Source organism: Triturus cristatus, chromosome 3_1, assembly GCF_964204655.1.
Source record: "Triturus cristatus chromosome 3_1, aTriCri1.1, whole genome shotgun sequence".
Lineage (NCBI taxonomy): Eukaryota > Metazoa > Chordata > Amphibia > Caudata > Salamandridae > Triturus > Triturus cristatus.
In genome coordinates, this window is record NC_140583.1 from 452,875,561 (window position 1) to 452,901,070 (window position 25,510).

Genomic DNA, 25,510 nt, shown 5'->3' on the forward strand with positions numbered 1-25,510 from the left:
GTGGGGCCGGATGAGGCGGGGTCAGGAGGGGTCAGATCCTCGGACACAGATGTAGCTGGGGGAATCACAAGGGTGGCAAAGAGGGGAAGGAGAGTCATGATATCCTGGTGCGCAAACTGCCGCATATGGGCATTACGAAACACTTAGGGGCGCACTTGTCGTTGGCCACCAAGGAGAAGATATGGAAGGGGGAGTACTCGGGTATCTTGAAGCTCCTGCACCGCGAACTGACGGCGAAGGAGGGGTCTAAGGAGGAGGAGCAGGAGTTAGCCAAGCGACCGAGAGTGCCATTGAATATAGAGAATTGGTCGGCGGGTTTCTTGATTTTCGCCAGTGTATACAGCGAAAAGTACCCGGATAGGTCAGTCGCCCTTTTTAAATACATGGATGTGGTCTGGAGGGCGCAGGTCACTTATGGGGGTTACGCGTGGTCGCACTACGACGAGGAGTTAAGAGCGCGTTTGGCCTGGGATCCGGAGGCGAAATGGGGGGAAATCGATTCGGATTTGTATCAGCAGACTATGGGAGGGGCAAAGTTTGGCAAAACGATTTACATGGCCAGCGGGCTGCCACTCGCTCCCCGCCCCTTTCCGCCCCTTTCCCAACCGCCCCACCCATGGAGGGGTGGGGCAGGGAGAGAATACCATTGGTGCCCCCGGTGGGAGCGTGTTGGGACTTCAACAAAGGTGTTTGTGCTCGACAATGTTGCAAATTCCGGCACGAATGCTCCAAATGCGGGAAGCGTCACCCGGTGGTGCAATGCTGGGGAATGGGAGGCATTCAAGGTCAGCAGTCTGCGCACTGGGGCAATAGCCAGAAAGCAGGGGAGGTAGGGGGGACAGGGGACTTTGGGCAAGGGCGCTTACGCCAGCTAAGCAGGCTTGGCTGGGACCCCTCTTGGTGTCTTATCCACGGACTGAAGACGCGGGGCTGCTACGGCAGGGTTTTCGGGAGGGCTTCCAGCTGGGGTATGAGGGTCCGAGAATCGCCAAGTGGGCCAAAAATCTGAAATCGGCCACTACGCATAAGATGGTGGTTCGAGAGAAATTGTGCATGGAGGTACGGAAGGGGCGGATGGAAGGCCCTTTTCGTGAGACACCTATTCGGGAACCCATAGGAGTGGTGCCGAAGAAGGAGCCGGGCCAGTTTCACCTGATTCAGCATCTGTCATGGCCAGAGGGGGCGTCAGTCAACGATTACATAGTGGCGGAATTGTCGTCGGTATCTTACTCCTCAGTGGACGTGGTGACGGCAGTGGGGACGGGCGCCCTTATGGCGAAATGTGACATCAAGTTGGCGTTCCGGTTGTTACCGGTGCACCCGGAAGACTACCAACTGTTGGGTATACAGTTTGACGGCGCCATTTTTGTGGACAAAGCATTGCTCATGGGGTGTTCAATCTCGTGCGCTTTGTTTGAACGCTTCAGTACTTTCTTGCAGTGGGTGTTATCATGGCGCACAGGCAAAGAGACGGTGATGCACTACCTGGATGACTTTTTCCTGGTGGGACTGCCCAGTTCGGCGGACTGCCAGCAACAGCTGGACAGTTTTACAGAGCTCATGGGCTACCTGGGTGTGTTCTTGGCGCCAGAGAAGACACAAGGTCCCAGCACGGTGCTGTAATTTCTGGGCATAGAGCTAGACTCGGTGGCAATGGAGGCCCGCTTGCCGGGGGACAAAAAGGTGCACATGCTGGTGAAACAGGAAGTGACGGTGCGGGAGGTACAGGTTCTTTTGGGAGATTTGAATTTTGCGTGCCGGGTGGTGCGGGCGGGGCTGACTTTTTGCAGACGGCTGAGTCGGGCTCTGTCGGGTTGGACACTACCGCACCATCATATGCATTTGTCGGGGGGAACGAAGGAGGACCTGCACATGTGGTGGGCTTTTTTAGCGCGCTTTAATGGTATCCCGATGGTTCCCCCGGAAGACTGGGAATGGGACATGACCATCTCCTCGGATGCGGCGGGAGTGGGCGGTTTTGGTTTGTACTGGCATGGGAGGTGGTGCGCGGAAGTATGGCCGTCACACTGGCAGGACGGTGGGAGGAGTATCGCTTTCTTGGAACTGTTCCCTTTGGTGGTAGCATTGACGGTGTGGGCGCAGGAGATAGCACATAAAAGGATAATTTTCAAGGTGGACAACATGTCAGTAGTCCATGTCGTCAATAGGCAGTCAGCTAGGGACCCACAGGTGCTCAAGTTGTTGAGGGTGTTTGTGCTGCGCTGTTTGGAACATGACATCTTGTTTCAAGCCCGGCACGTGCCAGGGGTGGACCATGACGTTGCGGATGCTTTGTCTCGTTCACAGTGGCAGAGGTTCCATCGGCTAGCCACGGAGGCGGACGAACACAGGACGCCAGTGCCAGTGGGACTGAGGTCGGTAGGAGAGAAAGGGTTGTACAACTGGTAAGAGGGTCGGTGGCCAGCTCCACGTGGAAGGTATATGAGCAGTCATGGCGGGAATTTTTGGACAGTGGGGCGGGGCGACAGGACGATTTCTCCATCCTCAGCCTAAGAAACACTTTCATGAAGCGAGCAGGGCGTTACGAAAAGGACAAGAACAGGAATCTTAATTTAGAGTTGGATCCTAGGCTTTTTTGTTGTCAGTGGCAGGGACAGGGGGGTATGATGTGGCATGAGCTATTTCCGGCTTTGAACAAAGAGGTCAGGGGGGGAGTTTGTCCTGACGTTTTAGTCATACACTTAGGAGAAAATGACCTGGTGCAATGCAAGGGCCTGGCGTTTTTGAAACAAATGAAGCTGGATTTGCTGGAGATTCGGACACAGTGGTCCAGTTGCCACATTATATGGTCTGAGTTTATCCCAAGGAGAATTTGAAGAGCGGCTGAGCGGCCGGTGGCCATAGATAGGGCGCGCAGGAAGATCAATAGGGACATGAGGATTTTCTGTGATAGGGAAGGGATAGGTAGGATGGAACACCCGGAGCTGCGCTATGCGGCGGTGTATTTCTTTAGAGAGGATGGGGTCCATCTGTCTCGGTATGGCATGGAATTATATATAATACAGCTGAAAGAGGCTTTGGACAGGGCCATAGGTGTGTGCAGATATGCAAAGCGTCAGGAGGCCTAAGGGGGGTCAAAAGCCGTCAGTCCTGACTTTCGAGTGGCGTTTTTTCCTACGTCATTGGGGATATAATGAGGTATGGTTACAGTGTGATAGAACATAAGTTACCTGGTTAGGTAGGTGTCGGAAAGTTAGGAATTGTAAGTTGTGTTATAATTGTTGCAGGGGGGAAACATGTTTAGGGAAGGGGGCGGGGGATAAGATAGGAAGGCTATATTTAGTAAGGATTAGTTTTGCAAAGCACAGGCCAAGGGATGTTGTTTGTAAGGTGCTCCTGTTTTCAATAAAGCTGCCTTTTTCACACCAACAAGCTAGTCTGTGGTCTGTGCTGCCCCCTTTTTGGCCCAATTCCGTATTTGTAGGAAGTCATTAGGAACCCAGAGGCAGGTTCACAAAGATGTTTTTGTGCATGTAGGGCTGGAAAACAGGTTGAGATAGCATTTTATGAGTGACAAAGCCTTTTTGTAATTAACAAAACTTAGGCACTCGTAAAAGGATTTACGTACAAGGAGACGTCGTATGAGTAAATATCCTGTTGTGGGTGGGAAGTTGGAGTTCTGGTGTGTAGATGAGCTAGGTGTTTGAGCACCCACAGTCATACGTGTTTATGATTCACGTACGTGTTTTGTATTCACAAACCATTATATGACTCCTTACCATCCTGGTAATGGTCAGAGATGGACTTGCGTCAAGAGCTGAAGTAAATTCATTTTTACAGAAGAAAGAGGAAAGATAGCCGCCAATCCCCCCACCTTCCCCCCCCCAGCCCCTGAAAATAGTGGGAGTGTAGGGGAAAGGGTTTCTCCAAGGGAAAAATAAAAAATGTGTGTATATTCTTGAATGTAAAGAGAACTTAAACATTTTCTAGGAGAAAATCTAGAAACTTGACTGTCATGTTATTTTGAGTGATAACTTTTCTTTTATCAAGCTTCGCAGAGCTGCAAATAACAGTTGTCACTATCACTAACTGGAAGGTACTCAAGTATTACTGCTGATGTAGATCTTGCACATAACCTTTTCCTCACGTGTGGTCAACAATTTCTTTTTAAATAAGCAATAACACTGTAAATCTACCAAAGACAACATACTGAATTTTGAACTATTTTAAGGAACACATAAAAACTTTCGATTTCTACCTGACTCCTTTGTGCAAAAATGTCTCTTCCAGCTCTCATAAAATCAGCAGCATCAAAACACGGCTCAAACTCGGTTGTCACAAATTTTCCCTGAGCAGCCAGTTTATGCCTGTCTTCCATAGTACGGATTGGGTAATCCTGGAAATAACAAACGGGTAAACAGTTAGTGACGCATAATCAGTGGACGAAAAAACGCAAACCTGGCGCCATGTTTTAAAGGGCACCAAGAGAAATCAGAACACAAGTAGAGCATAATATATGCTGTAATAGATGTTTTAGGCCTGGATTTCTCAGAGAGGTGATGTCTGGGTCACGAAAAGTGAGGGTGTGGTCACGACATACAAGGTCTTTGGTAAAAAGTGAGCTATACTATTAGTGATTTAGCATAAATACCACGGGGTTTATTAAACTGTTCCTCGTTTATATGCCATTTAATAGTGTTAGTGCTTTAAAGTAATTTCCATAACGTGCTTTAAATTACTGCACACTATAAGTCTTCTTATTGAGAGAAAATGGGGCCAGAGCCCTAGTACTTTTACTATAGAATTGGGATTTTTCTTCTGAATAGGAAACAAGGTACAAATAAATCTCAAAATAAATGTAGCTTCAGACCAAACAAATTTGGCCGGTTTAAAAGAAAGCGATTAGAACAGTTAACATTTGTATGCAACATAATAACAAGAAATGTTTTTTGCTTTTTTGACATGTGAAGAGGTTAGCTTTTCTGGGGGTTACGGGTGACTTTGTGCAGAAGCATGAAAGATAGTCACCCGATTAATGTGAAAACCAGAGAACACATTTGGAAAGGAATAAAAAGTAGTTCTGAGCACACTCTTAAGGTTTTGTTTACATTACTCTGAAAAGTGCATTATAACTCTTTAATGAACACGTTAACAAAAAAAATCATCTTACTTTATAGTGTCCCATGCTGGTGAAAAAAAAGGAGAGTTGAACCCAGATTGAAGCTGGCCTTAGAACCAGGCTGCCAAGGATAGTATGGTCCAAATCTGCTCTTTTACTCCTTTTCCGGACATTTAGGGATCTGATTAATCCTAGACTGTGTAGCTTAAAACCCAGGAGTGGACATGCTAGCAACCGGTCACTGGTAAAATCACAAATGATCCAAACTGTTGCATGTATGTAGGCCAATCATCACCACACACATAAATAGAAGTAATTGGGATACCTGGTCATAAAGTTCATCAGCCATTGTGGGTTTTGGTGCAGTGGTCCATTTGGCACCGCGGCGAAAGTATTCCTTGATAAGAGGTCTATACGCTCTGTATTCAAAGAAGCGAGCACGCCACGCCATAGGTGCCTCAATTATTTCATTTCCAACCACTAGTAGAATGTCTCTTGGCATTGCAGCATAAAGGCCTGCATAAAAATATAATACTATTTAAAATACATGGAAATAACAGCATGTAATCACATCATAAAGCGCTTTTTCAATAAGGGTTCACTGTTCCTTAAGACCAGGTTGTGGAACTCTTCTTCCTTGCAATTGACGTTTGAGCTATGGTAGTGAATATCATTGTAGTGGCATTTCTCCGCATTTAGTATAACCACTCTTCAACATTTCCTTGAATGGCGCTTCACTTCATGGATAATTCATGGTTCATATATGGCACCCAGTTGTTGTGTGCAGAATCTTGGGGTTCTTGTGATGCCCACAACTGTATTGGTGGGAAGAACTTTCTTAGCACTCTTATAATTCTGAGAGAGGTCTTCGAGAAGAAATGCAAGAAGCCTGCCTTCTACCAGGTCTACCTCTCCTCGCTGAACCTTTCTCCCCATTTTATGTGCCAGCATGTGACCTACTAGTAAACCTGAGGTATAAAGATAGATGATAAATAGACAAGACTTAAGATAAGACTGTACTATTGATGCCTTTAGAGTGAAAATACAACTTCAAAGCAGCCCCTGCCTTCCACATGAATATGGAACCCAAGTTTAAGCTTTAACCCCTTGTGAATGACTCCACATGTTCGCCTCTTGTCCGCTTTACCAATATGTGAGAGATCTGAAGCAGCAATCATTTGGTTAGCATCTTTTCTTAGGTGCCACTCTATATTCCTTCTCTTCTTTCCCTTGTGGTAAATATTTAAATTACCTGTACTATTTTTTATGCGGTAAAGTCTAGTAAGAATAACTCAGTCAAAATAAGAGGCAGAATCCGTGGTATTAGAGGTTCTGAAAAGGACTTTATTCCTTACAAAGGAATTATGGTTCGAACCAGGCAATCATATTCCATCACCACGAAGGTTCAGGAAGGGATAGGCAATACATTATTGACAAGTAACAATATATATATGAAAAGCATTACATTAAGACAGATGCAGGAGGCGTAACAGCTGATAATACAGATAAGAATACACATACGTAATGAAAATAGGCGTAATAATAGGCGTATACTAGAAACGTCATTTAAAATGATGTCACAAGTGGGTGGATCCATAAGAGAATCCTGCAGTGTCAGCAGAAATATCTGGCAGAGATGCACGCGCAGCCGCATGACGTGTGATTGACGTGCAACTAGAGGGTGAAGGGGAATTGACATTTAGCTCTACATGTGGAGACAGAAGTCTGGGGGGTCAGGTCAACCTAATCCCAAATTGTATCTAATACCTTTGTTTAAGGAACTGGTTTATCCAAAAGGAAAGGTCTCTCGGACGGAATCTATTCTATACTGACTGTTAGTGCATGTACAAGCGTCTATGTGTCTACATGAGATGCGAGGGGGCAGGAATCTTCCATGGTGACAGGGGCTATGAATTACTTGCATAAAGACAGCGAGGCCGAGCCCTTTGCTCGGTAGCTGGAAGGATGTTTACCTAAACTACTAGACAGGAATGCATTGGATGAGGAGCGGAGCAGATAACTTGAAGGCTGAATACAGTTTTTGGCAGGCAACAGGCCGCGTCAGGCACCGTTAGCAGCGCAGGGAGTAGGACAAAGTTCATGGATACGGATGCAGGTCCAAGCTGGAGCATTTCAGAGGCAGAAGCAGAAAAAGGCTTGATGGCAGAATTCAGGGCCTACTCGCCTGAACTGTAAAACTAGAAAAGTGAACCATATAAAGTCGGTGGCCAATCATACTTAGGAATGGAATATTCGACCCATTCATGGCGGATCTGAAAGAGGGCATGTTGGCGTTGGACGCACATGTATTTGCGTCTTCATAGCTGGAACTGGAGGGAACATACATGTACTTATAGCATGTACATGGAGCCGTTGGGGTCTAAGATAGGGGACACAATTGACCATGAAAATTCATATTTCCTCATTCCCTCCTTGTCCCCTACGGACCCTCATGAAATATCCATCTTCATCAATCCATCAATCTGTTCATATAGCATCATTTGTTCTTCTTTCTTCTTCCGGGATCTTGAATGAAAATTTGAAGGCGGGATACACGATGTGGCACACAGACCACAAATCGCTGGCCCACATTGTAGACACAAGCAGCAACTGAATAGTATGAGAAAGCCAATACCTAGGAAGGATAGGATTCTCCATCCCCAGGCTGACAACACGCTCCAAAACCAACCGGACCAAGTCCAGGTGCCTGGATTCTGGTGTATCTGGCTTACGATCTTATGAAGTCGAGTTATGGCTTTATATACTGACGGCGCGTTTTCTGGTATGAAAACACAGCAACTTGATCCGATGACCCTACAAGCTCCGCCCCTATCGGCCAGAATGACGTCAAGGACAAGACGATTTTGGAGAACAACAATCCGCATCGCAGACTGCTCCTCTGTTAAGTTGCCCAAGGCGGAAGTAGTTTCATTCACTACTGCTTCAAGGGTTCTAGTTAATCTACGTATCAGCTTACTATTAGTGACTGTACCTATGTAGGGAAAGAAACCTTTATTGAAATCTGTGTATTTCTCCCATGCTGTTTCAGTGTAGTCGACAATCGGGAGATCTCTCTGCTGTCTATTGTGTACTAAATGGGTGTTCCTATGATAATCAGGCGGGGCTAGGAAAACAGGTGGCAGAAGGAATGCAATGTAACAGGTACCATCCCAATCTAGGGGTAGGCGCATGTATGCGGTGTGACCACAGATGAAGTAGGAGTGACGGGAAGCTCTAAATGTAGACTTGCCTTTATCACTGAATTCTATTACAGTGGTACATTTACTATGGCCCATGTGTATTGAACCATTCTTTCTTACACATAATTCGCCTCTAACAGGAAATACTGACATGGCGGGCAAGATTGGTGTAGCTTCGGATTCAACATTCAGGATCATGAGGTTAAGTGTAAAGTTACCTAATCCATATACTTCATTTTCTAGATCAGTCCCTGTTCTTTTGGGAAGTCCCTCCTTGTTAGGGTAGCAGACTTTAAGTAAAACTAGGTTCAGGTTTCCCCATACCCAGTTGTCTTGATAAACTACTGAATTTGAATCTAGGGAATTAATCAAACTAAACCATGCTCCACAGGAGCCATTGTGTGTGAATGGATACGGAAAGAGGGGCAGAACTCCTTTGTATTTCTGATAGGGAGGGAGTCGGCCACATATCCAACAATTTGTAGCATTGCTGGTCTGATGGGAATGATGTAACATACTAATGAATGTGTTGTTGCGCAGCGCAAATCTATAGGACAACTCATGCGGAGGTAATTCGCTAAAAGAATGTTCGGCAGTAGCATTGAGAGCACGCTTGGAAATAGGGTAATACATGTGTAAAAATATACTGACAGTAATAATCAGAAGACTTAGAAAAAACATAATTAATAATGTCACTATGCAGTGACTACGAAGTGATTTACAGTACGCATGTTTCTTGAGCTGTTTCTGTCTATTTCTCTCTCTATTTCGGTCTAGAGGATACATGTCAGAGACAAATTCAACCGATTCACCTTGGAGAGGACTTAAACAATCAAATTGTCTGACTTGCTAGACCTTAGTTTCAGTTTATAGTTTTCCTTTTCTGGCTTGTCAACCAGGGGGAGTTTTGAGTCAGTCTGTGAGGGAATGCAGGGCTGAAAATTCAAGTCGGATGATAGTCCATGAAACTTTTTGATATGGCTCGAGTGCAACCACCCTTTACGTCCCTCAATCTTCACAGCTGTCCTTGTGGTCAATAAGACGAGTTTAGGCGACTGCCAGCGAGGCTCCAGCGGGTTCCTTCTGTCGAAGTTCCTTACAAGTACAATATCTCCCGGAACCACGTCATGGGGCTTCACCTCAGTGTTATCGGGAAAAGCTGCAGCTACCTGTGAACGACAAGATTGTAGTGCAGACATCAAGGAAGCCAGGTAATCTGTCAGCATATTACAATCAACATCAGTTATTTTACGAGGTATAGGCGTCCCCCACATATTTGGTGGTCTACCGAAGATCACCTCATACGGGGATAGCCCTGTTCGAGAGTGTGCTACCATTCTCATGTAAAAGAGCGCAACCGGTAAAGCTACTATCCAGTCGACACCTTTTTCTCTACATACTTTGGACAGTCTGATTTTCAGAGTTTGATTATGTCGCTCCACGAGACCTGCTGCCTCGGGATGTCGGACACAGTGGAATTTCCATTGGTAGCCTAACAGAAGTGAAACATGTTTCATTAGCTCGGATGAGAACGGCTGGCCATTATCTGAGTACACGATACGGGGCAAACCATACCGTGGGAAGAATTCTCGAACTAACTGTTTGGCAGTAGTCGGGGCAGTGTAATCTGAGACGGGATACGCCTCTGTCCACCGGGAAAGAGCGCATACAACTACGAGGACATATTTGAATCCTCGACAACGTTCCATCTGGATATAATCCATCTGGAGGACTTCAAAAGGGTGATCGGGGGGTTGAAATCCACCCTGTTCTACAGGTACGCCTTTTCCTGGATTAAACTGACAACAAATCATGCAGGTACGTACTTTCTGTTTAGCTGCTGCTCGCAAGTGTTTATTGAACCAAATGTGTTGAATGCTGTCTAGCATAGCTTTCTCTCCTAGGTGCGCTGGACTATGTATTGTGTTAATGATGACCTGAACCATTGAGTCGGGGAGAAACCATATAGATTTTCCCTTCGTCATCCATCCTTGATCCGTTTGGATCCCTCCTAATTCAGTCCATCTCTTTATTTCTTCTGGTGTAGCATGTGTCTGTATGTCAATTACATCAAGGGCGGGATCCTTAACTGTCATGCAGTGTGTTGGTGTCGGAACTATTGTCTTTGTCGTGTCAGTTGGATGAGTCTGATTCTGAGCAGTCTGTTTAGCTGTTCTGTCAGCTAGGTCGTTACCATGAGAAATAATGTCAGTCACTTTTGTATGGGCTTTACACTTCATAATCGATATTGCAGTAGGCAGATGTATTGCATCTAACAGAGCTTGAATAAGGGGACCGTGCTGGATGTGGGCACCGTGAGAAGTTAAATAACCTCTCTCTCGCCAAAGCACGCCGAAGTCATGGACGACTCCGAATGCATAACGTGAATCTGTGTATATGTTGACTTTCTTATTTTTGGCTTGAATACAGGCTTGTGTCAGAGCGATGAGCTCTGCTGCTTGAGCTGACAAGGTATCGATACAATTTGTTTCAATAACTTCAGTGTCTGTTGTGACTGCATAAGCGGCCACTAACTCTCCTGTATTTGTTCTCATGCATGAACCATCTACATACAATGTTAGGTCTGGATCTGATAATGGAATATCTGTCAAGTCTTGTCTGGGTTTCGTCGTAATAGTAATGACTTCAATACAATCATGTGCCAATGGGTCTGTTCCACTTAATGGCAAAAGTGTGGCAGGATTTAATGTACTACAACGTCTGATTTCTATGTGTGGCTGGAACAATGTCAATTCATAACCCGTCAGTCTTGCTATAGTCAAGTGTTGTGTTTGGGTCCGGTTCAAGAGAACCTCTACTGCGTGTGGTACTTGTACTGTTAATTGATGTCCTAACACTATGGCATCGCTTTGTCTGATTGCTAAAGCTGTTGCTGCGACTGATTTCAGGCACGCAGGAAGAGCCTGAGCTACGGGATCTAATGTACTAGAAAAATAAGCACATGGCTTGTGTGATCCTGCTTGTTCCTGCGTGAGTACTGACAAAGCAGTACCTTCACGTTCCGTGACAAAGAGTGTAAAACGTTTGCTGTAACATGGTGTTGCTAAAACAGGTGCTTGGCATAAAGCTTTCTTTAAGTCTTCAAAAGCTTGTGTATGTTCTGGAGTCCAAGGGAGGACAGTCGATGTCGCTGCCTCCTGTGTTGTCAACTGAATGAGTGGTTTAGCTAAAAATGCATATTGTGGGATCCACTGCCTGCAGTACGAAGTGAGGCCTATGAATGCCCGCACCTCCTTTTGTGTCTTGGGTGGCGGCATGTTAACAATTAACTGGATGCGGTCCGGTGTAAGCTGTCTTCCCCCCTTGGACAGCAAGTGCCCAAGGTACACAACTTGCTGGACACAGAATTGCAACTTCGAAGGGGACACTTTGTGCCCCTTGTCGGCTAAGAAATATAAAACCGTCAGTGAAGCTTTTTCACATTCAGGTTCGCTTCGGGCGGTGATCAGCAGATCATCGACATATTGAAGCAGTGCAGTGTTAACTGGCATGTGAATACTGTCAAGTTCTCTTTTCAGGGTGGATTTCGTATTTAGCATAGGGGCTTGAAAATGTCTGTTGTCTGGACGTATCGGATGTATCGGATCATTAAAGTATCTGGTATTGTTACAAGGTCTTCCCCTACCTACATAAGCTATCGTTTCTAATTGTCCTGTGGGCATTTCTGATTCTTCCTCCTCCTCTCCCTCTGATTCAGTTTTGTCTGCCTCCAATCTGGCTTTATGTATTCGTTCTACTTCTTTGCGGATCTTCCGGAACATAGCTACTATACACGTCTGTTTATCATGTTTTCCCTCTGATATATTCTGGCCCCATCTGGTAAGTACTTGTATTTCATCCTGATCTACCCCAGGCCTGTCTCTGTCTCTGATCAAGCAGTTTATGAAGAAGCGTAACAGTAATCTCTGTATATCCACTTTCTGATAATCCATGGCTTCGTCAATACTTTCAGGGCCTTGCCCCGTTTGGACAAAGCGATATATATTGTCTAGATGATTAATCATTCCTGGTAATGTCGTTAAATATAGTGAAGCTCGTCGTATACGTAGTGATGATAGCAGCATTCTGTCATTTTTACCGGGCACTGGATCATATCTACAATCCACAAGATGTTCCTTAAACATGTCGGACGTTGCTATTTGGGGTGTACGTTGGTTTGCTAAATCTCTAAGAGACGATTTACTTCGTGATGGTGGCGTGGCGAAAATTGCTGTCGCACCTCCTGTTGCACCCTCTGAAGTGCTAGGCACGAAAGGATTTGTGGGATGTAAGGTAGAAACTGTGGATGCAGGAAAAGCGGTGGAAACAGATGGACCTGTTGGATTGTGCGGATGAGTTTGTTGTTGCGGAGGTGGGGGCGGATGATCTCGGGGTTGAGCACCATCGACAGGTGGCGTGTGTGGTGGAACATTAACATATTCGGGAGCTACATCGTCTAAATAGGAGGAAAGGAAAATATCTTTTGCGGTCTTGGGATGTACTTTAATCGGGAGTAACGGGGGTGGCAAATCCTTCGGTATTTCCTGGGTGGCCTTAGGTAAACCTTCGGCCAAAAGAGGATACATACCATTCATAAGAGTGTTTCGTTGTCTGTCTACTTGTTCTGTTTTTACTCGGATACCTTCCTCAACTAATACATTTTCTCGGGCTTTATTTGAGTTCTCTCTACTTTTCTCTTCCAGTCTGAGCGCTTTCTCTGTGCGCCTATGCGATTCTTTACGCCATAACTCAATAGCATCTTTCTGTGACTGTCTGGCTTTCTTTTTCCATAATTCTTCTTCTACTCTCATGATGCAATCTGCATCCCATGTCCCAGCTGCGGGCCACCTCTGACTTTCTGCTAGATTCTTGGTGTAGTCCACCCATAAGTCAAGATATAATACGGCATCTAGGCCATGTTTATGATACATGAAATACCCTGGGGTGTCCCTAGGTGGAATGGGAACAGCTTCTTCGAGTACTCCTTTTCTAGTTTTGATCTGTCTTAATTTTGAAAAGAACGGCATCTTTAAACCTTGCTACTTGATTCCTACTCAAACTGGACTTGAACACAATTAATACGATAAACACAATAATGAACACTCATTCATACCACAATTTTTGAACACAGTAAAACATTTAACATTTAACGAACAATGATAATTAGAAGAAAACTAGTTACTGACATAATACTAATACTAGATAATACTGAATTATATACATGAACATACTGGATATACTGCTAAACAGTACAGATACACTGCTAAAACAGTGCAGACCGGATCTGTGTACCCAAACCCGTCAGGACCGGCACAAATTAATGTGCACGTCTAACTGCCTCCCCAGCAACGGTACTCACCGGGTAGCACGGAACGGAAGGCCTCGGAACTGAACTGAACTGGACCGGACTGGACTCGACTGGACTCGACTCGACTCGGAGCTTCGGAACCTGGTGGGCCTCTGTATACCTCGGATCTTGCTCTCTCAGCTAGGCTCTGGTCGGGATACTTCGCACTTCTCACCGCCTCGTCTGGGTGTTGATCGCAGCCTCAGTCACCCCCGCTTGGCCGGAGGGAGATACAGGAAATCCTGCGGGTACGCGTTTTTGTCCGTTCAGCTGTGGCAGGGGACCGGGCCTGCAACGCACCTCCGGCGCGTGAGATGAGAAAGTGTCCCTATTCGGGCGCCAATTATGTGGTAAATATTTAAATTACCTGTACTATTTTTTATGCGGTAAAGTCTAGTAAGAATAACTCAGTCAAAATAAGAGGCAGAATCCGTGGTATTAGAGGTTCTGAAAAGGACTTTATTCCTTACAAAGGAATTATGGTTCGAACCAGGCAATCATATTCCATCACCACGAAGGTTCAGGAAGGGATAGGCAATACATTATTGACAAGTAACAATATATATATGAAAAGCATTACATTAAGACAGATGCAGGAGGCGTAACAGCTGATAATACAGATAAGAATACACATACGTAATGAAAATAGGCGTAATAATAGGCGTATACTAGAAACGTCATTTAAAATGATGTCACAAGTGGGTGGATCCATAAGAGAATCCTGCAGTGTCAGCAGAAATATCTGGCAGAGATGCGCGCGCAGCCGCATGACGTGTGATTGACGTGCAACTAGAGGGTGAAGGGGAATTGACATTTAGCTCTACATGTGGAGACAGAAGTCTGGGGGGTCAGGTCAACCTAATCCCAAATTGTATCTAATACCTTTGTTTAAGGAACTGGTTTATCCAAAAGGAAAGGTCTCTCGGACGGAATCTATTCTATACTGACTGTTAGTGCATGTACAAGCGTCTATGTGTCTACATGAGATGCGAGGGGGCAGGAATCTTCCATGGTGACAGGGGCTATGAATTACTTGCATAAAGACAGCGAGGCCGAGCCCTTTGCTCGGTAGCTGGAAGGATGTTTACCTAAACTACTAGACAGGAATGCATTGGATGAGGAGCGGAGCAGATAACTTGAAGGCTGAATACAGTTTTTGGCAGGCAACAGGCCGCGTCAGGCACCGTTAGCCGCGCAGGGAGTAGGACAAAGTTCATGGATACGGATGCAGGTCCAAGCTGGAGCATTTCAGAGGCAGAAGCAGAAAAAGGCTTGATGGCAGAATTCAGGGCCTACTCGCCTGAACTGTAAAACTAGAAAAGTGAACCATATAAAGTCGGTGGCCAATCATACTTAGGAATGGAATATTCGACCCATTCATGGCGGATCTGAAAGAGGGCATGTTGACGTTGGACGCACATGTATTTGCGTCTTAATAGCTGGAACTGGAGGGAACATACATGTACTTATAGCATGTACATGGAGCCGTTGGGGTCTAAGATAGGGGACACAATTGACCATGAAAATTCATATTTCCTCACCCTCATAGTTTCATTATCTACCAGCTACAAAGATTCCAAAGTCACCCCAATCTGAAAAGTCTGAATGGTCCAAACCCAACATTGCACATAATCATCTCTCCTCCATCCTCATCCTTCTCAACCTCCAAGCAGTCGATCATGATGCGCTATTCACAAATGTGCCAAGTCTGGCATCACTGACACTGCACTCTACTAGCTTTCCTTCTACAAACTGTATAAATGGTGCTTGCAAGGAAATATCAAGGATTCCCTCTTCTCCATGCGGAGGGGTACGGAAGAAAAGTGTCACTTTTTAGCATGGTTACCCCCACTTTTTTGCCTGGTATCCGAAGCAATTTTGACAGAAAGCGCACTGGGTTCCTGCTGTCCAGTTGCCATGTGCCAGATCTCTTTCCCAAAACTGTACAATTGCTTCCCCAATTGCAATACCTTTATCACACCTTGTACGTCCCTAGTAAATGGTACCACTGGTACCTAGGGCAAGGAGACTAAAGAGGGTCTCTAACAACTGCAGCATGTATTGTGCCACCCTAAGGGACCCCTCAGCTTCTACATGCAAACTGCCATTGCAGACTGTGTGCCATCGTGCAGAGAAAAGTGAAGACACAATATGGCACACCTCCTGTGTGCCATTCCTGCAGACATTGCATGCAGTATAGGTAAGTCACCCCTACAGCAGACCTTAGAGCCCTATGGCAGGGTGCACTTTACTACATGTGTGAACTAATGTGTGGAACAATCTACATGAGCAGATAGGCAGAGAGTCTTGTCACTTGTGAGATGAGCACCAAAACATCGGTCTAGCAGTGGAAATCAAAAACTGAAATTATAAGAAATGGTGAGCAGGATCTAGAATGTACATTACTAGGCAGAAAGCCTTAAACCAAGACTAAATCCCTCAGATGGATTTACAAAAGCCTGTGATTCTGGACAAATCACTTAATCTCCCAATGTCTAACAAAAATGGATGTGTCCTAATGTAACGCAACTGGTCCTTGTGTAAAGCGCTCTGATACCCGATACCTTCGGGTCAAGTTCGCGCTATATAAAACTGTAAAAAAAACTAAAATAAAAAACAAGCATTAGAAATGCAATAGCTATTGACATTGTAATTGGCTATGTCTTTTACCTATGTATTATGGAGTGTATGTATGTGGTACGTAGTGGAATTATGTGGGTTGGATTGATTTTGGTAGTTGCGTAACTGTGTGGCATGGAATGATGTGGAGTTGTTTTGTGTAGTGGAATTATGTGCCGTGAGGTGCCTTAGAATTGTGCGGATAGTAATTATGTGGGAGTGAGCGTACTGGAATTATGTGGAGTGGGATTGTGTGTCATAGAGTGTAATTATGCTGAAGGGAATTTTGTATTGTTGAGTGGTATATAGTGGAGTTTAATTATGTGGTGTGCTGTTGAATTTTGTGGTATGAACTTGAATTATATGTTGTGAATCGGATATATGTGGTGTGTAGTGTAATTGTGTTGTGGAGTGGAATTATGTGGTTTGGCGTTGAATTATGTGGTGTGTAATGTATTTGTGTGGAGGTGCACACCCGCACCTGGAGGCTTTTTAAACCATCTCACCCTCGGCAGAGCGGGCGACAATCAATTTCAAACAGCGTAGCAGCGTGGAGCCCTGTGTGCGCCTCCCAGCACCAAACTTTCATCTTTGCAGCCTGGTCTTGCTCGTGTCTCCCTCCCACCGCCGCGCTTGTCATCCTCGCGGCCGCGGTCTGGAGGGAGACTACAACTCCCAGGCACACTTGCTCCAGAGGCCGGAAGCTCCCGCCCACCACCCGCACCTGGAGGCTTTTTAAACCACCTCACCCTCGGCAGAGCGGGGGACAATCAATTTCAAACAGCGTAGCAGCGTGGAGCCCTGTGTGCGGACCCTCAGCCTCCCAGCACCAAACTTTCATCTTTGCAGCCTGGTCTTGCTCGTGTCTCCCTCCCGCCGCCGCGCTTGTCATCCTCGCGGCCGCGGTCTGGAGGGAGACTACAACTCCCAGGCACACTTGATCCAGAGGATGGAAGCTCCCGCCCACCACCCGCACCTGGAGGCTTTTTAAACCCCCTCACCCTTGGCAGAGCGGGGGACAATCAATTTCAAACAGCGTAGCAGCGTGGAGCCCTGTGTGCGGACCCTCAGCCTCCCAGCACCAAACTTTCATCTTTGCAGCCATGTTGTGAATCGGATATATGTGGTGTGTAATGTATTTGTGTGGAGGTGCACACCCGCACCTGGAGGCTTTTTAAACCATCTCACCCTCGGCAGAGCGGGGGACAATCAATTTCAAACAGCGTAGTAGCGTGGAGCCCTGTGTGCGCCTCCCAGCACCAAACTTTCATCTTTGCAGCCTGGTCTTGCTCGTGTCTCCCTCACGCCGCCGCGCTTGTCATCCTCACGGCCGCGGTCTGGAGGGAGACTACAACTCCCAGGCACACTTGCTCCAGAGGACGGAAGCTCCCGCCCACCACCCGAACCTGGAGGCTTTTTAAACCACCTCATCCCCCGCGTCGCGGGCGGCACCGGGCTAAGCCCGGGCAAAGGGCAGGCCATCTGTGGCCATCAGGGGCCAGAGGAGGCCGGGCCGAGCCACCCCTCTAACACGAGGTCACTGACGATTACAAACCAGCTAAGAAGCCAAGGTACTGTGTCCCGTCCAAAGGATTTTTCCGTCCCTCCTTGGGGGCCTGTGATTTTGCTATTTATCCATCCACGAGCAGGTGTCCTGCAAATGTTTTGTGTGTTGCCTTTCAGTTTGTGTCCATCCCTCTCGGTATTGGGCTCTTATTATGGGTAAAAGGAAAGCTGCTGAGGGAGGTCTCATGGGCAGTATTAAAAAGGGAAAGAAATCTAAGAAAAATACTCATGCTGCCATGAACTGTGTTCTCACCGGAATTGAGGAGATTGTTAATGACTGTGAGGATTCTTTGGCTGGTGGCCAGGCGGGTGGTCAGACAGATAAAACCGCCCGATTCTTCAATACAATTCCATCTATGTTCCACAGCCAGCGTCAGTCTAAACAACAAAGTATAATTCCCGCCCCTATCATAACAATCCCTGACCCCCAAGTCATCCCTGTACAGACTACGGGCACTATGAGTGTCATAGAAGTAGATCCAGATATTCCTGATTCTGCCCCTCAACGTATTTTGTGTTCCAATAGGTTCGCCCCCCTCGATCCTGACCTATCTTACCCCACTACTTTTGCAGCAAAGCCTACTGTGGATTCTGCGCCTTCTACCAGGTCCGATGTTGATACCTTGGCGGCGCTTCAAGATAGAATTAAGAGATTAGAGGAGTTGGTGGCGGATCTTAACAAGAGGGTGGAGAGCCTTGTAGTAAGCCAAGTTTCTTCCCCGACTCCCCCCGCTCTGCTACCATCTTCCGGGGTTGCCCCTCCTAGGAAGAAGTTTGCTCTGCCCAAGCAAATTCCCCTGAAAATAAATGTTGATTCTGCACATGGGGGGGGCTTACAATGAGGATAATAATATCAGAACAAATGGCCTTACTAAGTCATATGCAGATATGACAAGATGCTCTGAGCCAGTAAACGCACCAAATGTAAACTTTCTCACTAGGCGCCCCTCTAGTTCTCTTTTACCTCTTAGACGGGGTAATAATAATCTATCACTCCATTCGCCAGCCTATTCGCCTATTCCCCATCCTGTGCAGGCTAAGTCCTCTGTTTTCATGACCCACGTACCGAAACTGCCATCACGGTGCGTTACTGAAAACAGTGACTCATTACACAATAAAGCTATACATTGGCTTAGACATGTCAGAGGGTGCAGATCGATTATTAGAGAGGACATCACAAGGGTAAGCAGGTTATCTCGGGAAGACGCTTCTACTGATTGTGTAGAGATTGTCTTTGGAGACCCTACATTAGCAGAAAACGTAATATTGCTCGAGTACAGGTCATCCCCTCCCGCTCATTCCTCAATTCAGATTCGCAGGTCTCCCGTTTGGACCCATCCGAGGGAGGGCGAGGACTCTGGTCTAAGACAGGTGGACTGACTATCCAATTTACACACAAGATTCCCCCCACACTCACCTGCACTGTATTCTAACGAGGGGCCAGTCCTGAATACCACTCTTGCTTCCCACTTGTCTCCTAATGGTTTGGGTGAAACTCTTGATACTATGGTAGCTGACGAGGGGTCTCAAGATACCATGGTAGAGGACGTGGGAATTTCCTTAATGCCCATCCCCACGGGATTCATTAAGTTTTTATCATGGAATGTTGCGGGGTTAAAGAGGAACCTTATAGATCCTGTCTGGAGTGATTTCATTGATCAGTTCGATGTCATCCTCTTTCAGGAAACTTGGAGCCTGGTCCCCCTGCATAGATCAGGGTTCATTACCCTCTTTGTCCCCGCAATCAGGTCCACACGAGGACGACCCTCGGGGGGCCTTTTAATTTGGGTCAATATCAGCTTGAACTGGGCAGTCAGGAGTCATGTAATTACATCTTCCGATCTCTTGCATATATCTATCAATGGGGTCGACCAACAACCCCCCCTCGAAATATTTAACATCTATGCTAGAGGGACTCCTGGTGCACAAGCAAGCTCCACTGTATCAGCTCTTGAGTCTGAACTCACAGCAATTATCACCAAGGCGGATGTCATCGTTGCCGGGGATTTCAACTGTACTTTTGAGCCCCTGAGCAGCGATGACATCCTGGGTATTGGAGATGTTGACTCTAAGCAGGGCATACCCCAACTCTCTCTCCCGCCAATAAAGAAATGGTCCAAGAGAGCCCTGCAACTTAACGCTTTAACTCTGGAGTTTAACCTGAGGGCTACAAATGGTCGAACCCGCTCAGATGACCTGGGAGCCCCTACTTTCACGAGAACTGGTGCACCCTCGCGCATCGATTACATCTTGTTGGGCACCGAGCTCTGGCCGGATCTTATTGATATGGAAGTGGTCTATCGGTGCGAGAGCGACCACAGCCCGCTGTTCATGCAACTCAGGCGCGAGTCGCTCACCACTTCCATTGAGCCCTCAAACAAACAGAGGCCTGGGGCAAGAGAGGTTGTCCTGACAAACTGTAATAGGCGCCTTAAGTGGCCAAGGGTAGTTAAGCGAGAGATGGATCTGAGTAAAATTAAAAGGCTAGTAGAAGAAGGCACTGTAGCTTTGGAAATGCCCACGGGCTGTCCGTCACAGGCTCTCTCTCCCAATGACTTCTTAGAAGTTTACCAACAGACTGTGGCAAGGGTGGGGAACTTTTTTGAGTTGCATGAAAAGGGGGATCAAAAGCGCCCCCCCCCCCAAAGCCAGCAAACCCTTGGTTCTCACAGGACTGTAGGGAAAAGAGACAGATCCTTTCACGTGCTATAAAATCTAAGGAACAGTCATCCATAGTCAATGCCCGGAAAACTTATTATAAAGCCATAAGGAAAGCGAAGCGTTTGTGGGACGAAACCCACTGGCAGGATTTAAAGGCCGCAGCCCTATTGAAAGACTCAACTCCTTTCTGGAGTCTTATCAACAACAGCGCCAGGGGAGGGGCCGATCCAATCCCGAATCACATTACGGGGAGCCAATGGCATCTACACTTCTCTGATCTTTATTCACTTAGGGAAAGAGTGGCTCTCGAGGAGCAGACCCCGGCATTAGAGTATTTGGTACCCTCGGAGATAGAGGCCCAGTTTGGGCTAACAGAGGTCCTCTCTGCGATCAATATGATCGCTCCGGGTAAAGCAGCTGGACCCGACAGACTCCCTGGCGACCTTTTGCTCCATGAAAAAGTCCTTTGGGCAGAATTCATCCTTCGGACTTTAAACAACCTAGCTTCAGGATACCCATCTCCGGACTCGTGGAAGGGGGCGGAGGTGGTGGCTATCTATAAGAAAGGGGACAGGGAGGACCCTGCCAACTACAGACCGATTAGTCTAATCGATGTAATACAAAAAGTGGTTGGCAGAGTCCTCCTGACCAGGATTAAGGCCTGGATAGATGAGGAGGGCATTCTGAGTCACTATCAAGCAGGATTTAGGGAAGGAGTTGGTACTATTGACCAGGTCTTCAGATTCTGTACTATATACTGGAAATCTGTCACTATTGAAAAAGGCAGCATGTATTTGGCGTTTATTGATTTAAAAACAGCCTTCGACCTGGTCCCACGATCACAGCTGTGGCAGGTACTGTGCGATCTGGGCATCCCTCCCCTAATCCTGGACCTCCTTCATGAAGGCAATTTTGCCAAAGTCAGGTGGGGACACCAGGGCCAGCTCACTCTCTTTTTATAAATGGGGTGGCAGACCATTTGAGAGATGACATGGCCGATGCCCCAACCCTGTGCGGGGAAAAAACACCCACCCTGCTCTTCGCTGACGACACTTTGTTGATATCAAAAAGCCCTATGGGCTTACAAAGATCGTTGTCCCGTTTTTCCCAGTTTTGCGACATCAGGGGCTTGAAAATAAATACAACAAAAACCAAGCTGATGACCAAGCTGATTTCCACAAAAAACTTTAGGAATAACATCAAGCTAAATGACACCACACTGGAGCTAGTGGAGGCTTTTGATTATCTTGGAGTGAGGGTCAACAACAAGCTCAAATGGGCCCCCCATTTGTCGAAAATGCTCCTTGTCCATAAAAGTGTCTCAGGGGCAATAGCGAAACATCAGAGGCTCTCATATAGTAGGCCAATAGCTGCGGCAGTCAAGGTCTACGATGGGAAGGCCATGTCAGCGGCCCTCTACGGGGCGGAACTGTGGGGTTTTGAAAACCTAACAGAGTTGCTTAAATCTGAGAATAAGTTCTTTAGAGACTTAGTCTCGCTTCCTCTGTCTACCCCGCTAGTTCCGCTCCGCAGCGATCTCGGTAGACATAACATCAGCAATGTGGCTAGGCTACGACCTATACTATATTGGACAAGGCTCAGAAGGTCCCCCAAACTTCATCATTACGCTTCTGCTCTGGACGAGTTATTAAAACTTGGAGCAGAGCACAAGATCGCCTGGGTATCGAATCTGAAAAAACAGTTGCAGAAGATAGGCCTGGAAGAGGCTTGGGTGAGTCAGCTCCCTCCTCCCAAATCAACGATAAAAAAGATCTATTGGGAATGGGTCACGATTGACATCCTAAGAAACCAGAGGGGTGTTCTAACTGTGAACTTTTTGGATGTGAAACCTGCCCCCAGTATGGAATCCTTTATGGATTTGATTGAATCTTCTGGAGACAGGTCACTATATCTTAAAATGAGATATGGTACCCTTCCACTTCACGAGTTCCAATCTAGCTGGAGTAAGGCAATCGTGAGCCCAAAAGGTTGCCCAGGCTGTGCCTCCCCCATAGAGACCATTGGCCATTTTATGTTTGCCTGCCAGGCATACAGGCAACCAAGATTAAGATGGCTGAAACCGGTTTGTAACAACCTAGGCACTAGGTCTTCTAGGGTGGCGTTGCGAATCCTGACCTACGAAACATCAGTCCCCAGTGTTATCTGTGGGACTGCTAAATATCTGGGCTGGGCATGGAGGATAAGACGAAAGCTCCTTAAAGATGTACCAATTATAAGCTAACCATCTATCCCCTTGACCCTGTACGAATAATAATGTTTATTAAATCATGTAATGGGGGAGTGTGTAAATTCTGGATGTATATAGATATGCTTTTTTACTCTTTTCAATTGTACATAGATCAAAGTCATTGTTGTAGTGGGTTTTAAACTGTTTCATATGTACTGTATTATACTTTTATGATATTGTTTTAATATCGAATAAAGTGACTACAACAGCATAGAGTGGCATGGAACAGTGTGGCCTTGAGGGTATTTATGTGGAGTGTTGCTACATTGCATAGAGTGTAGTTTTGTGGAGTGTATTTATGTGGTATAGAGTAGAGCCTAATTATGTGGCCAAAATCACTGATCAACCTTAGCTTAACCATAGCTCAAAAGCCTAAACTGAATTCAGAGTATGCAATGCAAATAGCGCCTTCTAAATATTTTTCCTGCATGTTTAAAATGAGGAAATGGCACAATATAAGCTTGTTGTATTTTTATTTCCATTAATAAATGTTTTTCTCTGTAAAGTGGATCGGATTGGAAAACCAAAAAAAGGCAACTTGTCCCACACACCCTGGGGTAGTGAACATATCAAGTTTTGCAAAAGTTGAAATGGCAGCACTGAAGCCCATAACTGCAAACTAAATACAGTATAGAGTATCCAACCATGCTGCGCAAAAGCATAGCGTGTGTTTATCATGTGCAAAAGGAATACGTTTTTTAATTTGCACACCAAAAATATTTAAACCAGCGCTTAAAGAGAACGTGTGCAGCATTCAAACGCAACCAATATTAATTTTCTTTTTAAGCTAAAGCCATCATTCGTGCTGTTTTTACAAGTAAATAGAACGCATTTCCAACAAAGTTGTAAAATAATGCAAACCTATAAGCGGATTTTTCCCTAATAAATGTAAACAGTACAATCATGTGTTTAAATCCACTTTATCTTTTGTTTGAGGGTTCCTAGTTCAGTTTTCCAAACGATAGGAACGTAGATAACGAACAAATAGCTTCCGACGAGGCAGATTTTTTTTTTGCTTGCGAAAATGTTTTCCACAATCCCAACACAATAGCATCTCTTTGCACGTTCACGTCAGCCTTCCTGAAAGAGCACCACCATTTATATTATTGCCTTACAAAATTCAATGACGATTGGCCCAAGGTTTAAAAGTCAGTATACACGTAGCAAACAACCCATACCTAGAATGAAGAAAGACACTGTCTTGATGCATATTGACATGGAGATATAGGGTTATAGTGAGAAAGGGGCATAGCGAGGAGGACTGAGGGACAGCTGGACAGAAGGCATAGAGAAGTATGAGTAAAGATAATGGATACTGAAAAAAATGTATGGAGGTCACTGAGAAACAGGCAAAAGATCAACAGAGAAAAGTGAACCGAAATATAAAGTAAACGGAGGGATGTGTAATACAGATAGAGCATATGTAAACCGACATGGAATAGAGTGCAAAACAAATTGGAAGTATAATTGCTACTGGAAAGGTAATGTGAAGAAAAAGAGACAAAGTATAAAGAAAGAGAATGAGAGAGAGCTGGGTAAGCGAGACCATTAGCGATATTTGAAGAGAGAACTGAGAGGTATAGTGAATAGAGAGAGAACGAGTAATGGTGTGTAGTACAGAAGAGGTATACTAAAACAGCAAAAAAGTAAGGTACCCTGGCAGGCTGTACTGCTGGCCGGGGAGGGAGTCGCTTGGGCCAGCTGGGAGTATGTTCCTTGAGCTGCCTCCTAAGTGGCACAACACCAGTTGTCTGGTAGGTACAGGCACCCCAGGCCCAATGACAACTGTGAGCTGATGTGGTGCGCCATGGTATCAGCAAAGAAATATATATTTTTTTTTAACACGACCAAAGGTTTAAGTGGGTTGCACTACAATTCAAATCAAGGTAGTCCAACGACAAGAATGAAAGAAATCTCCTTACTGCCTATAACACAATATTACAAATCAGCACTCAAAACCATAGAAACCGATTTTGATCAATGCAGCCATCCTTCCCCAAAAAGAATTCTGCAGCCTAGAATGCACCACCACTGAGATGCCAAATTCACAGGTCTTCTTTGGCAGAATTGCTGACCACCTTATCTGCAGAATAAACAAACTGGAAGACTGCCAGCAGAATAAAACAAAAAGAGCTCAACCCACAAAAGACAAAAACCCGCGGAAACAAATCAACCACCAGTCCTTAAGCTCCTTCAAACTGTTTTCCAAAACTGAATTCAATGAACTGGTCAAAGCGAGTTGACCATCTGGTTCTCAGCCCTCGCAGCAACACATGTTTAGAAAAGCATTGTTCTAACATGTGCTGTGTCTAAACCAAGACTCAAGACTGTTTATTTCAGATAGCTCCAAAAACAAAAATAATTCCAGACAGGCTACATTAGAAAAACTATAGAGCAAAATGTGATATCTTGAGCACATTAGCCTATATCCGTTGTCTCTGTTATGTCTGTCAAATGTATGGCAACTTTTAGAGATGGTGCACTTTGCAGTAGCCATTATGTTTGACAATATATTAATTTCTAGTGATAGAGTTATGCCCTGGACGTTTCAGGGTGTATTACAGTTTATGTTTTATAGATGAGTAAGAGAGGTCAAATGTGACATGTATTAAAAATGTAAGTGATCTCCGTTTATTTCATTTTGCATGTTAAGTGTTCACCCTTTCAATCTGTTTGTATGAATTATGTAGTGTCACAATCACAAATACATAACTGAGTTACAGGCCTAACTGCACACCACAGTATTAAAAAATGAATTAATGGTCGCTTCTAACCACACTGATGTGCAT

The 25,510-nt window shown here is 45.6% G+C and overlaps 1 protein-coding gene across 1 annotated transcript in view; it reads right to left on the reverse strand.

Moving 5' to 3' along the window:
• LOC146860394 (glycine amidinotransferase, mitochondrial-like) overlaps positions 1–25,510 on the reverse strand; it is a 184,894-nt gene that overhangs the window by 8,826 nt on the left and 150,558 nt on the right. The window contains exons 4-5 of the mRNA XM_085644260.1: positions 5,406–5,596; positions 4,220–4,357 (exon numbers count right to left, since the gene is read on the reverse strand). Coding sequence (XP_085500386.1) covers positions 4,220–4,357; positions 5,406–5,596 — 329 coding nt within the window. The remainder of the gene's footprint in view (positions 1–4,219; positions 4,358–5,405; positions 5,597–25,510) is intronic.